The sequence below is a fragment of the Dipteris shenzhenensis genome, chromosome 17 (genome assembly GCF_047967505.1).
Source record: "Dipteris shenzhenensis isolate YYH24624 ecotype China chromosome 17, Dip_SZ_1.0, whole genome shotgun sequence".
Taxonomy (NCBI): domain Eukaryota; kingdom Viridiplantae; phylum Streptophyta; class Polypodiopsida; order Gleicheniales; family Dipteridaceae; genus Dipteris; species Dipteris shenzhenensis.
Genome location: NC_141612.1, coordinates 45296982 through 45312552, shown reverse-complemented (window position 1 = coordinate 45312552; position 15571 = coordinate 45296982). Strand labels below are relative to the sequence as shown.

The 15571-nt window shown below is 49.2% G+C and overlaps 1 protein-coding gene across 3 annotated transcripts in view; it reads right to left on the bottom strand.

The window, feature by feature from the left end:
* Positions 1 to 15571, bottom strand: part of LOC147892178 (uncharacterized) — a 180536-nt gene that overhangs the window by 24376 nt on the left and 140589 nt on the right. For 2 of the 3 annotated variants that reach the window (XM_087388266.1, XM_087388267.1), the window contains exons 9-10: positions 15279 to 15386; positions 14640 to 14848 (exon numbers count right to left, since the gene is read on the bottom strand). In XM_087388266.1, coding sequence (XP_087244392.1) covers positions 14640 to 14848; positions 15279 to 15386 — 317 coding nt within the window. The remainder of the gene's footprint in view (positions 1 to 14639; positions 14849 to 15278; positions 15387 to 15571) is intronic. The other variant, XM_087388268.1, reaches the window with a different exon arrangement.

Sequence of the window (15571 nt, the reverse complement as noted above, 5' to 3'; positions counted from 1 at the left end):
ATCAAAGGCTTTGCGGAAATCCACAAAACAGCAGTAAACCTTCTGTCTCCTGGCTCTCGCCTCCTCAATGATACATCTGAGCGTAAGGATATGGTCCATAGTCCCATGATCATGTCGGCAGCCTGCCTGGCCATAGGCTCTGAACCCCTACATCTTTGCAAACCGAGTGACCTCATAATCAAGCACTAATGCATAAATTTTGGCCACAACATGCCCAATCATGATGGTCCTATAGTTTCCCGGGTTCATGGGATCCCCTGCCTTATGGATGGGTGAGATAGTGGTGAGGGTCCAAGTGCGAGGGAAGCCAAGGCAAACAGCTTCATTGAAATGCTTTGCTAGGATGGGGGCAAGGAGATCAATCCCGTATGCAATGAACTCGGTACGCAAACCCTCGTGATCTTTCGCTCCGCCATTGTGAAGCTTCGCTACGGCATTCTTCACACCCCCTCTAGTGAAAAGTGTGCAGGTGGTAGGACGGGGTATGTGTGAAAGGTCAGAAACAGGCTGATCTGGGATGTCATATAGTGTGTGTGCATAATCATATCAGACCTTAGCATCCGTGAGATAGGTGAAGTAGACTCTCTCTCCAGAAATTTCCGCCAAAAGTCTTTAAAGTTGTTACTAAACAAAGAACTCAGCAACTCCTCGTTTCTACAGACAAATTCATGTTTCTTACTTCGAACCAATCGACGGTACTTGCGCACCGTTTCCGGTTCAGAAGGAAGGTCGTGTTTGGCTTCGAATCTGAGCTGACGTTGCAAGGCCTTACACTCATCATTGTACCATCTATTACAAGGAACGGCGGTCCCAGGAGGCGGTGGGAGGATAGTGTGAAGAGACATGGAGCTAACTAGGAATGGAATGGAAATATGGAAAGCATAATGGATGGTCTAAGGTGAGGGACTATTGGAATGGAACCAAGAACAGAACGTGACAATGACGGTCATCAAACTATGCACCCTATGTAACTCAGAGGCTAAAGTCTGAGCATTTCAGAGGTTGATCCAAGCACTCTCATGGCTTGAGACTCAACATGCTCACAGGCTCACGTTATAGCATGGCTACATGACCAGCTCATAGGTCTAGCAATACACCAACATCCTGGAACTCGGCCAGGCCTTTTGTACGGCGCACCAGTCCGTATGGCTATACGGTTGGTTGTACGGCTGATTGTTTGCAGGTCGATGGAGAGGCATAGGTCCGAGCTGTGAAGGAGGACACCGATGAAGAGGAGCTCAAGGTGGAGAGGCAAAGGAAGGAGAGGAGGAGAGAAGATAGCTTCATGTTGGTGAAGTCCTTTCTTCAAGATCTTCAACGGTGAGGCTCGGGTGGAGGAGAAGAGCTCAAGGAACTCACAAGGAGAGAGACTGGAACTAGAGTGGAAGAAGCTAGCCTCTCCATAGGTCTGAGATGGGCTTCAAGGCCTCCTCATTCCTTGAGGAAAGCTAGCTCTGATACCATATGAAGAGACATGGAGCTAACTAGGAACGGAATGGAAATATGAAAAGCATAATGGAAAGGCAAAATGGAAAGCAAATGAAAGAACAAGTGCTAGGCAACGATAACCAAAATACTCACATAGTATAAAGCTTGATGTTGACTGATCTAATAGACAATAGACAAGTACAACACTATATCGTGTGACACAAGACTCTAGAAAGTCACAATGTCTATGGGATATCTCCCAATATGACATGTGGCACGTCTAGGACTCACTAGACTATAAAACACCACCTAGACCACCTAGAACACTCATTTTAGACTCACTTTGGCTTCATATTCCAACATAGTGCGAGTAGTGTGAGGAAAGGCATGAAGAGTAACCTCATGAAGTGAGCGAGTAATCAGGGCAGTTCGGTCCTCTAGCAGGGGGATAAAGTCAATATAGGTGACAAGCGTGTAGAGGTGTGCCGAATACCTAGGTGAGAGGCTACGATCAAAGTGTATGTCATGATAAGTACTGTGAGAAGCTGGGGGAGTGTGGGGTACTGCGAGGTGAGGAGTGGAGATACAGAAAAAGAGATAGGTGTGGTCAGCCCCAGGAGGAAGTGGTGCAACGGAGAAGTCACTAATGCGGGAGGCAAAGGCAGGGGATCCCATGATGTGGAGCCTCCCCTGTGGGGAAAGCAAGTAAATCCACCTAAGGAAGGCCATCTATGAAGCCCATTATAGATAATGAGACCATGCATCCTCCCTAGGTCTAGCAATGCCTGCCCGTAGGATGTGATAGGAGCTCGTCTGTCAGCCAAGTGTCATAGCAAAAATGCATCCTCTAGGTCAACATCTAGCAGTATAATAGAATCATCCCGAAAATCAAGAAGAGACACCTGCCACGCCCCAGTTCTCGCGCCGAAGTCTCCGACAAGGAGGACTTCTCCACGACTCGAGAAATCAACAATATCCTGAAAAAGAGCTGCGTAGGGTGACGACTAAGTCTCATCTCTGACCTCTCGAGCAAAGTGTGATGTCTCAGGGGGGAAATAGCATATCGCTATGAACAAGTCTTGGTTGTCCCCATGTCGGATCTGGATCCAAAGAAGCCTAGAGTGTAAGACCTCCTCCAAAGAGAGAACTCCTAAGAGAGAAGACCTGTAAAGAACCACTACTCCACTGGATCCTCGTACTCCCCTAGTATCTCTAGTCTCATCTCTGTAAGCTGTCTCCTAAATGTAGCCACTAACCTCTCGTAGAGGGCGCTCTAGGCTCTAATGTGTCTCTGTATAAAAAGCTATGTCATGACTTTTGTAAAATTCCGAAAAGTTCCTTGGTTCCGACCATAAGGTACCATTACAATTCCAGATTGTGTAGGATAGGGTCTTGGTAGTCTGAGTCTTATAGACCCTATCCCCCTACGCAGAAGGGGGCCCTGGTGCCCGATGGGGGCCTATAAGAAGTCACCCATCTCGTACCACTGCCCACTTCCCATCCTTTCGAGCCTGGTCCCGCTGCTGTATCAGAGTGTGCCTCTCATCTATCTGTAGCGGAGTAAGATCCTCATCCATGGAAATCGAAGGATGATCCCGTAATGCTGATTTGCGTCGTAAAGCCACAAGATGCGCCTATGCATCATGAAAACGAATAATGAGAGAGAGAGAGAGAGAGAGAGAGAGAGAGAGAGAGAGAAGAAGAAAGAAGAAAGAAAGAAATTTTATTAAAGGTCCACGGAAGGCCATATATGGCCTATGGGACACAAAATCATCCGAAAGGAAAATACATCATCAACGATGCACCAACTAGGTGGCCTCATCGTAATACAGCTAAGATGCCAAAAATGGCTACAAAAATCCTAGATACAAAATGAAATGAAATAGAGTACCAAAAATGCCTAGATACAAAATGTAAAATATGAAATATGAGGAACATCGTCTTCCCTAAGGGGTCTGTGATCCAAAGAAATGATGGAAGTCATGGCCATCGACCATGCCTCCTGCCATGAGTGTGAAGATCTGGGCAAGTGTCAAGTGGGCTGCTGGCAGTGCCAAGTCTCCATGGAGCAATCTCCTCCGAAAATCTGCCATCATCCTCCGTCGTCTAGAAATAAAGCGACGGGTACGGCCTCTGTGTAAGATCATCCTGCGGTGCTGCCGGATCATGTCATATGTACATCCTCGGGGTGGAACCATCGGTGCTCTCTGGCAAGCTGGGGCTATCTCTGTGCTCATGGTCCTGCGCCTCGTCCTGCTCCTCATGAATAACCAGGTCTATGGCACGGATGCGACGGTGCTCTCTGAGGAATCTCTCTCTGTATCTGGTGATCTCCCTGATGAACAACGCTAAGCAATACTGATCCTCATACTCCATAATCCGAGAGAGAGGTCCAAATCCGTGCCCAAATAAACAGTGAAATCTGCCACGGATCTCATAATATAAAGGGCATCTGCAAACAAAGTGCTCCTCAGTCTCCACCTCCCCCATAGTGCAACAAGGGCATATCCTAGTCTCTCGCCTGGGTCTATGTCCGGTAGCTGTACGACGCATCCTGCTGGCCTCAACGTCTAATCTGTGGGAAGATACCCTGAGCTGGCCCAAGGCAATCCTGAGTGAGTGCGACATATGAACGCCGATATATCCTGGGGATATGACGAAGCCATCCTATGAAATCTTGAGAAAATGGTCACGATATGTGGCCATCTTCGTAGGAAGCTCCGTGGGATGAACCCAAGTGCAAAACGTGTGTAGCTGCAACAAATCTGCCCTGATAACCTGACTGAGCTCATGTCGAGTGAGAGGGAGGCGAGGGGCATCTATGCTGTATCGAAATGGTGGCAGCCTATCCATATCCAAGCCCAACGAGGTGAGCCATGTGGAGAGTGTGTGGTACCAACAAAAAGTATGACCTCTCTCCGCTAACATCTGCGAGGATGTCAGTGCTAGCCACGGTAATCGTGCTCTGCCTGCTGCTGAGTCTCCGAGCGCCCTGATCTTATGCAAGTATGTAACTAACTGAAATGCTGCATCTAGCGCTAGGGGTGTAGCTCCGAACTCTGCGAGCATAATCTGATGCGGTATCATGGGCTTCGCTCTGATCAATCTGGAGAACATGATGATCTGTAACCTCTCTACTCGTCTCCAATCTGCAACACTGAGATCTCCTGCCGAAAAGGGGCTAGCATACATGGCTGCAGGTCTCACCAGTGTATCGAAAAGTAAGGACTTCGTGTCGGGATGCTGAAAATGTGACTGTGCACACTGCCTCTCGAGAAGAGCCAAGGCGGCATACCCTCTACTGATCCTATCTCGTGCTGCATGCGTCATGGAGAAGACTGGACCTCTAAATGTGGCACCCAAATATGTATACTCCCTGACTAGCTCCACCTCCTGCCCATCAAATGTGAAAGAGAACTCACCTCTCGTATAAACCTGGTATGACGTGTTGAAGACCATGACTTTGGTCTTCCCAAGGTTTACAGACAACCCTCTGTCCTGACAAAAGCTGTGGAGTGCATGGAGATGTGCCTGTAAACCCTACTGGGAGGAAGAAATAAGAACCACGTCATCTGCATAGAGGAGAATCGGTATTGTGGATCCTGCCAGTAAAGAACCTGTACCACCCATCGTCTGTATGTACATCTCTAACTCATCGATATAGAGACCAAAGAGTGTCGAAGACAAAGGACACCCCTGCTTCACTCCTATCGTACTGCGTACTTCCCCCGACAGCCCCGCCCGTGTCCTGACTCTACCTGTGACTCTCTCATACAAGGCCATGATCGCCCATTGAATCTCCCCACTGAATCCCAAGTCACGAAGTCGCTGGAAGAGTCTGAAACGCGGCACAGTGTCAAATGCCTTTCTGAAGTCCACGAAGCAACAATAGAGCCGTTGCTTACGTGACTTCGCCTCCTCAATCAAAGCCCTGAGTGTGAAGATATGATCTAGAGTCGAGTGCTCTGCACGAAATCCTGCCTGCCCTCTAGTTCTCATACCTGTTGCCTCGGCATGGTCATTTATATGTCCTTCTAGAATGGTCGCATAAATCTTGGCCATGACATGGCCAATCATAATGGTCCTGTAGTTCGACGCCTCCAAAGGATCCCCCGACTTGTGTATGGGTACTATAGTATTTTCTAGCCAACTAGGTGGAAGACATGTACAAATGGACTCGTTAAAAAGACAGGAGAGGACTGTAGCTAAGGCATCAATCCCATGGGTTACATACGCCGCTTGCAATCCATCATGGTCCTTAGCTCTCCCAGTCTTCAAACGATGAACTGCTGCTCGGACACTACTAGATGAGAATAAGGCAGAGGAGGTGGGTCTACGCACATGGGATAAGTCGATCTATGGTTGGTCTGGAATATCATATAAAGTGGAAGTATAGGCAAGCCAAACCTGCGGGTCTATAAGAGGAGTTTGAGATTTCAAGCGAAGGAATTTCTTCCAGAATTCCTTGGAATCACAGCTGAAAAGTAAACTTCTCAGCTCCTCCTCATTCCGGGCTAGAAATTGGCGCTTTTTGCGTCGCACCAAACGCTTGTAACTCTTCTTGGTCTCAATCAGGAGGGGAGACTTCTCCTGTGTCTCAAGGCGAAGCTTCCTGCAGAGTTCTTTACACTCCTCATCATACCATCCATTACAAGGCACAAGACCGACTGGTGGAGGACCAGATGTGTGGCAAGTGACGGGGAAGGACTTGTGGGCTGCCGAGATGATGGAGGTATGTACAAGGTCCCACCGATCCTGTGTGGAGGGTAGGGCATCGAGAAGGTGCGGACGGAGAAGACTACTCAGGTGCTGGCTATAACTATCATCGAACTGGTGGTCAAAATGAACCTCATAGTATGGCTGACGCTCATGATGTCTAGAAGGGGGGGCATGAGGAATCTGGGTAAGAATAAAGTGCAGACGTGCATGATCGGCTGAAGGCATAAGAGGGTCGACTGTGAGGTTATGTACAAAAGGGATTAAAGTCGGGGGACCCAAGACGTAATCAATGACGCTCGTACCACCACCCGCGAAGGGAGAACATGTGGCTGTGGATGAATGCAGCCACTGTCGAAGTCCATTATAAATGACCATGCCATGCGATGAGAGAAGCTCCAATAGGCGATGTCCCTGATCTGTCACCTCTACTCCTCTATCTGAAGATAAGCGTGGAAAACTCTCATCTGGGGCAGCTGGAACTAAGACTGGATCCTCAGCAAAGTCCAAAATCTCTGCCTGTCTGTCTGATGTCCTCGCGTTGAAGTCTCCTAAAAGGATGACCTCTCTGCGGCGTGAGTACTCCAATACATCGGCTAACAAATCCTCAAAAGGTGACTGTCCTGGTCCATCTGAGGCATAACGAGACTGTCTCGGGGGGAAGTAGCATACTGCAATAAACAAGTCTCTCCGGGGGGGTCTCCTGATCCGTACCCAAAGATATCTGGCCCGATGGTCTCTCCTCACGACTGTGATTATCGATCTGAGATGCTCTCTATAAAAAACTGCCACACCGCCAGATCCTCTGACTCCTCCTGATCGTCTAGTCTACTGTCGAAAGACAGACTCCCAGGCATACCCTGTCACCTGCGGCAAGCCTCTCTCTGGGCTCTCATGGGTCTCTGTAAAGAAGACGATGTCCTAATCAAAAAAGGCCTCTCGTAAGTTGCCAGGCTGAGCTGTGAGGGAACCATTACAGTTCCAAACAGCGAAACTCAAGCTATCTGGCAGGCTACGTGTCCCATAGGCCTCGTGTCGTCAACTGTGGGCTCCAGCCGGTCTAGATCGCATAGCTCCTATCAAAAGTCTGCCCTCTCTGATCACGGCCCACTTGCCCTCACGACAGGCAACATCCCTCTGTGCAATGAGACGTCTATGCTCCTCCCACTGAAGAGCTGTAAGGTCCTCATCCATGTGAATCTGTGGATGGTTCCTCAATCTGGATCTCCTCCGTAATACTGCGAGACGGGCCTCAGCATCTCTGAATCTGATGATAAGTGGTTCGTGCCGTGCTGGATCCCGGCCCACTCGATATGCAGCTACTATGCCATGATCCTAAACTCCGAGTGTCCCAGATATGAAATCTGTCGCCTGATCCATGGCTGATCTCGTATCTGATCGCTCAACTCCGCGGATGCGGATGTTGAGGGCCTTCTGAGCTCGCCGCTGACTCTCGGCAATAGTCTCAGAGACTGTCGTCTGCTGGGCCTGTGGGGCTCTATGCACAACGTCCACCCACTCTGAGGTCTTCTGTACCTCTGTCTGCAGTGTGGCTAGCCTCTCCTCAGCTGCTGCACTAGCTGGAGGAGCTACATGCAGCTGCTGGAGGCGATCATCGCATGCCACAACATGCTCCTGAATGCGTGCCTCCAGCTGCACTATGCGCTCAGCATGTGTCCGTAACTGGATGTCCCGATCAATATCTCTGGTATGAAGCTGGCGAATATGGGAGTCCTGATCAGATCTATGACTCTCAACTGTCGATAGCTGAGCAGTCAGTGTGTGTATCTGTGCTGTGAGAGACTGAATCGCAGCGCCCTGAAGTCTGCAAGTCTCCATGCACTGCACAACTAAATCTCTCAAGCGCAGATTATCTGCCAGGACTGCTTCCGCTGTGGAGGGTGAAGGGGAGAGGGGGTAAGAGGGTAAGAAGGCGAGTAAAGGAGGGGTGCGAAAAATGGAGGTCCTGAAGAGAGAGATCCGGTAGGAGGAAGTAGGGAGTCAGGGACCGAAGAAGAGCCTACACTAGGGGAGGAAGGGGCTGAAAGGGAGGGTAGGTGGGAAGAGGTGGGAAGAAGCTGGGTAGGGACTAGGGGAGGGGAAGAAGAGGAGGGAAGAGGCTGGGTAGGGAATAGGGAAGGGGAGGAAGAGGAAGGAAGAGGATGGGTAGGGACTAGGGGAGGGGAGGAATAAGCAAGGGAAAGGGCTAGGGAGGAATGAACGGGAGCAAGAGGAGGAGGTGAAGCTGAAGGAGGGGGAGGAGGAGGATTGAGTAGAGGAGGTGGGTAGGAAAGGGTTGGGATTGAGGCAAGGGAGGTAACTGGAAGTGATGGGGGAGAAGGAAGTAAAGGAGATGGGGTAGGAGCCACAGGAGGATTGAGTAAAGGAGGTGGGTAGGAAAGGGTTGGGGTGGAGGCAAGGGAGGTCGTTGGAGGTGATGGGGAAGGAGATGTTAAGGGTAAAGAAGAACTTGCCTCTTCAGCTCTTGTACTGCTGCCTATGCTTTTATCTTTCTCTACTTTTGCTCCTTGGGGGGCCATGGTGGAGCTCCTTGTTTGTGGCATCTCCTTAGTCCTGGAAGTGCTGGAGAGAGAGCTTACTTCTTCTCTTGAGCTCAATCAAAGCTGGTTTCTTTGATTTCGGTAGATTTCTTTCACTTGAATGAAAGTTTGGTTGGCTTGCTTTAGGAGAACATCTCCAATCCACCTCAAAGCAAGCTGCAATATTTTCCCCAATCTGCCTCAACGCAAGTGTTGTACTCAAAGTTTATGGCGACCCACCAAGAGTCACACTTGGGTCACGTCATGGTCACCTCAGCAACATGCCAAGTTGTTAGACCTTGGTCATACCTAGTCGCAGCGTGTTCACATGTGTTCACATCTTGGACTTGACATGGACATGACTTGGACATGACATGACTTGACATGGACATGACTTGGACATGACATGACTTGACATGGACATGACGGAAGCAATACATGACTGAAGAGTGCCAAGCCTCAACCTCAACTCACCATGGTCAAAGTCAATCAGAGGGAAGTATTGGCGCAATGGTACGTGGGATACACCTGTTGGTGCACATGGGAAGCAGTCCAACAGTTAAGAGGCATAGGTGGTGCACCAACCCTCTCAACCAACTAGTGTCAGGAGCGCAGGAGAACACATGGAGCACGGGATTCACTGACCCAGGACAGGCTGGAGTGTTGCGGAAGCCATCAAGGACAGAGCGGCCCACAAACGGTGGAATGGCTAAGGATGGCTAAGGGTGCAAGAAGGCATCCAATAGGAAGAAGGTGTGGAGATTGGTAGCGCGGGGTGGAGCAGAGGAGGAGAAGGTGAAGAGGGGGAAAGGGAAAGGAGGAAGGGGGACTTTTCTGGAGGGGCGAGAGGCAGGAGTGAAGGAGTGAGAGGCTAGAGTCAAGAGCTCGCCTGTGTGTATCAGTCATCTTGCTTTCTAATGAGTTATGCTACTTCCCATCTCTGCTCGCTACTCTAAAATCTCTTTTCGTTGTGTTCTCCTCTCCTCTCCTCTCCCTTCACCTGGTACAACGGACCTGTGTCATGTGGTTGAAGTTCCTTGCTGTTCATGTCGAGGGATGGCTTTCATGATGTTGTTCCGCTTTGGTCTTCTTTTTTGCTCACATCACTTCAGCACTTGTACCGCTTGCACATAGTTGACACCATCTACCACTTGCACATAGTTGACACCATCGACAAGCACACTCACCTACGTACCATCAGTGACACTTATGGCACGTCTTACTCGCTTCTCGCACCAGTGGCCCTAGGCCTCCGGTAATACTTCCGGAAGTGTTAGGAAACCCCCCCCCCCTCAGACAGTTTATGGCGATCACGGTGGGACACTGCTGGTGTTGAGTAGCACGAGTGAAGTGGTGATCTAGGGTCCTAGAGAGAGGTCTTATGCCGAGTAGTTCTGAAACATTTGAAGGAGCTAGTGAGAGAACTAGGAGGTACTTGAGGAGAGTGGAGAAAAGACTTCCGGCAGACCAAACTAGGTACAAGAAGCATTACGTGCGACGTAAGTTTGCGAAGTCCTCAACTCGAGCACAAAGTGAGCCCATTGGAGCAGTAGCCAGAGCAAGTAACTTCATCGACACTCTCATTGACTTGGACCAACAAGAACCCTGGTGGTCAGATCCGAACTCCGGAGAAGAAGAAGTGCAAAGCGGAGAACAGGTGAAAGAAGAGGGTACTAAGGACGAGGCCTCCTCAGGGACTCATCAAGGTCAAGGCAGCCCCTCTCCTCCTCCTGCAACGATGTCTTCATCAACCACCTCTTCTACCGGAGTGGTGACTCCATCTGCTCCCGCCTCAACCTCTTGTGGACAAGCTGCTACCTCATCTGTTATGCATAGCTCCGGGCTCCTAGCTAATCCTTCTCCTACATCTATTCCATTGGGGGGTACTTTTGTTCCGACCATGCCTTTACCTGCCATGATGGTTTCATCTCCCTTTCCATCCACACCGGTGTTGCCTTTTCCACCACCTTCTTCCTTCCCTTTTGCTTACTCATCCATGACTTCAACTCCGTCCCTCTCTTTCCCAAATGCTCTCCCATCCTCTTTCACCCCCACATCTTCCATGTTCTGACCCTTTCCTTCTGCAACACCGAGACCCCCCACTTATGCCCTACCATCTGGGTACACTTCCTCTATGACTACATCAGTAGTGACTTCTCCATTGTGGTCCTCCACAGGAGGGGTTGTCGGGGTGGTCTCCTCCTCGGGAGCACCAACACTCATTACAGCCCCATCGGGACTCCCTCCAACTCTTGCATCCTCTCCAACCTCTCGGGTGGGGATGGCCACCTCTCCAACCTCTCGGGTGGGGATGGCCGTTCTCAGTCCTCCAGACAGAGCTAGACTTCTCGAGCTACTCAACAAGGTCCACGTGAAGACTCAAAAGTTCAAAGGCCACCTCCATGAAGATGCGGAAGCTCATGTGAGGAAGTTCCTCACAGCATGTAGAGCTAAAGGTGTGGAGAATGAGCATGCGTTCCTTCACATCTTTCCCTCGTCATTGGAGGATGCTGCGGATGTATGGTACAGTCAATTTCCTCCGGACCACTTCCAGACGTGGATAGACCTAAGGGAGGAATTCTTACGCACTTTCAAGTTGGAAAATTTTGAACACATGATTGTCCAAGAGTTATCCACTGACACCATGAAGCCTGGAGAGAGCATCTCTGAGATGTACACAAGGATGAGGGTCTTGGCGGCAAAGATGTCGGTGCCACCCAATGACGCCGTCATGAAGGGGTGGTTTTTGAAGGCTTTACCCTCCACCATTGCTATAAGGCTGGTTGACAAACTTCCTGAGCATGCCTCACTACAAGAATTTCTGAGGGAAGCGGTGAAGATGGAACGGTCCCAGTTAAGTTTCGCCTCAACACCCGCTCAGACCGCCCAACTTCCGAGAGAAGAGGGCTCACAGGCATGGCAGCAACTCAAGAAGGAATTAGAAGAAATCAAAGAAGGTCTGAAAGACAGAACAAAAGTGGATGGACCGTCACCCTTTGAAGCTCAGATAAGAAGTGGTCTCTGGTGCACCGACTGCAAGGGTTCTGGCCATGGCTACTGGGAATGTCCATCGAAGCGTAAGGTACCCACCCCAACCTCCTTTTGCACATTTTGTGAAATTCATGGACATGATGCCTCCGAGTGTAGGTATCTTAAGGGGTTGAGGAAGCTTCTGCCGGAGTATCCAATTGGGGAGCCACTGGTGGCTACAATCAACAAAGCTGCACCGACCACTTCAGGGCCAGTACCCCTAGCTTCAGCCCCTGTGAAGGCACCTGAACCACCCACCCACCCTATCATTCCACCTCCACTACTTCCTAATCCTCCTAATCCTCCTTTGCTCCAAGCTCCTACTCCTAGTGAATTTGGGGCTCCTTACTTCTACCCTCCGCCCTACTATGCACAGTATCAACCACCTATGTCAGGGGGTGGATATGGACCCCCTTATGTTCGCGGTCGACGGGGTGGGTTCCGAGGTGGACGTGGAGGCAGAGGTACCAACTTTCGCAGGCCCATCATGTGCTATAGATGTGGCGAGTATGGCCATTACCAAGATGATTGTACACAACCATTTGGGGGACCCTCTTGTACACAGTGCAACACAAATGACCACTACACCAGAGATTGTCCCAATGGCAGAAGGGAATTAACATCGCAATTCAACATGGTTGATGTAGTAGTGGCGGGGGAGGGTGACAAACCCCATTTGATTGGTGCAGTGTTGGGAGCTGTGACTAGGTCACAAATGAAGGGTGACAGTAGTAAGGATGATTCAACATCAATATCGGAGGCCTCATCACCAACTAATACCAACTCAGTCACTAGAAGAGCATCCCCGCCTCCTTCCTCCAAGGTGGACAGTGGGCACAAGACTACATCGCCCTTGTCCTCTCCTGTAGCTGGATTAGAAAGGACCCGAGGGGCCCCACAGCCATCAAGACCTATCAATAGCTCTAAAACTACCTCAGCTCCAAGTGAGCAATCTATGCCTTCAAGGTATCAGGAGGTGATCAGGAGTGTCACCAAAGATCTTCAATCTAGTTCTGAAGATGAAGGAGTCACACCTCAGTTTCCTTCCCGCAAGTCCAAAATAGTGAGGTTTGCAACAGAAGTGACAACTTCAGGGCAAAAACGTGAAGAGTCGCAGGCAGGCCCATCCACCTTCCACTCAGGAAGCACAATGAAGCAAGAGAAGGAAAAAGGGGTGAAGCCTAGTAGTGCCAAAGAAAAGGGGAAATGGGTGATGGGAGAGTCACCACAGGAAATATTGACTGAGAACCCAGAGGCACCTCCTCTCCCTCGCGTAAGCTTCGACCCTCGGCCAGAAGCTCGGCGGATGAAGGCACAAAAGATTGCTGCTACTGTCCAGCCCTATTCTTTGATGGATGACTTGATAGATTTTAGGCCCAATATCACCTTACGACAACTCTGTCAATTGTCTCCACATATCAAGCATCAGACTATTGCATTTTTGAATCGCATGCCAGGAGGGCGCCAAAGGGGATCTGTTCAGGGCGGACCCACACCAGAGACAGTAACAGTTCAAGATGGAGTAACACTAGACAATTGCTCAGCCTATGCTGCCCTCACATGTGAACAAAGTCCCAAGCTCGCAGTGGAGATCAATGGGGTGGAGCTGAAAGATGTTTTCTTGGATGGTGGGGCAGCAGTAAACATCATGCCGAGAGGTACTCTTCAACAACTGGGTTTGAAATTGACAACTGACGTACATTTCCAAGTACGCATGGCGGATCAACGCAAGGTGAAGCCTATGGGGGCTGTAAAAGGTATTCACATGAAGATTGGGGGAGTTACATTCCTGTCCAATTTTGTTGTACTTAATATGACGGAGGGTGAGCAGACTTATCCTCTACTTCTTGGTAGACCATGGTTACGCTCAGCAAAGGCCATTCAAGATTGGTCAAGTGATGAAGTTCGACTACCTTTGGGATCCACATCCTTAGAAATAGACATGGTTACTGGAAGGGCCCGCCACCGACCTGTGGAACTTGGGGAAGAGGATTTTGAAGAAGAAGAAGGGGTGGAAGAGGAGCGATGGGCACTTGGGGATTAGCCCCTACAGGAAGAAGAGTTGGCCTATGTGGAGGACTCACCCTTCCAAGGTGAAACCGATGTAACAGCGGCACGAGATGTTGGTGAGAGCTTGACGTACTTGTTGGAACATGCTAGACCAGATGAGGAAGAAGCGGTCATCTTGGATTGGATGGGGGCCCTGGGATCCTTAGCCATCAACATGGTGGAGTTGTGTCCAGAAGAGGATCCTGAAGCCCATTTTGGTACTTCACGGAATGCGCAAGAGGTGAGCCAGGAAGCCTCTTTCCCACCTGGTTTGGCTGATCTCATGTATGAACGGATGCCTTTTGGCCTTCTTAATAATCCCCACATGTATCAGCGAATGATGTCCGCAAGTACCAGCCCAAGTGGTGGGGAGGCCACCAGGGTGACTCAAAGACAAGACCATGAAGCAGCAATGGAAGCAATGGATGCACACGACATGGATGCCTCACACCAAGAAAATGACCATGGGGTCACAACAGAGGAGGAAGAGGATCCTATGCAAGAAGATGATGAGCGAGCGGAGCATAATGATGGTCCTGAAGAGAACACTCATGAATGAAGTCAGCGAGGAGGAACCCAGTCTGCAGCACGTGGAGGCATGAAGGATCCAAATGAAATGGAGCTTCACACAAATGACACTTGGTCATGTACCCGTTTTTAGGGCCTTTCTACGTGGTTTACTGATCGAGCCTCCTTTCATTTAGAAAAAAAGGTAAAAACAAAACCATCGAGACTACAATATGATAGAATGCAGCACTAACAGAAGAAAAAACTATAAAACACAGGAAACTAGCAAAAATAAAAGAGCAATAGCTTTTTCTGAAGAAACAATAAAGAGATATGGCAGCTGTCAAGGACTAGGGCAAGGGTACATACTGGTAATTCCATCGACTTCTCGTTGTGGAAGACCTGCACTAAGAAATCATCTGCACCTTCTGGTAACACCTCCTTGCTCGGGATGCACTTGTAAAGAACAAGCTTTGTATTAGCACCATAAGGAGCAACCATACTTCCTCTCCACAGACGAGGTGTTGGGGGGGGTGACAGAGGTTCTAATGGTAGCTCATTTCGAACTTTCTGTATGTCTGATAAAAACAAATACAATGCATTGTTCAGAACTCCCTTCACAGCTCGACTACACAGACAATTCCCCCCCCCCCCAAAAAAAAAAAACCCAAAAAACGTGTTACACACCAATAACATACTCCTCTCCTGGATGGTGGATGTTCTAATTGTATCTCATTTCAAACTTATGCACGTCTTATAAAAGCTCTCAGGATGACGAAAAAAATGAATCATGATCAGCCCTAGGGAAAAATGTAACATTACCATTACAAATAAACAAATTGCAGAGTTGATTGGAACTCGATTCACAGTTGAGCTACAACCCCCAGAACACTCTCCCCCCATGCGCACCTTCTCCCACACACACCAAGATAAACAAAGCATCCAACAAAGAAGATGGGTTTTTTTCAGGCAGGTGATGGAAAGAAGCGGGGGAAAAACTGGACAAACCTTTTTCATCAAGCAAAAGACCCAAAAGACATATGAAGGGGATAAGTGTCTCAGCATGTGCAAAACGAAGATTTGCTCTTTCCACCGAGTTTAGGTCTTGAGCACCTGCTTCATGTTTCATCGAGATCCACAACATCAGATTCAACATAGCCAATCCCTACAAGTTGCATTTAAATATATGAAATACGTGATGCTTTTAAAGATGACAAAATTGCAAGCTACTAATATCTGAGCCATAATTTGGATTGTTTGTTGCTAATAAACAGTATGTAGTCTGACTGAAAATGAGCAGA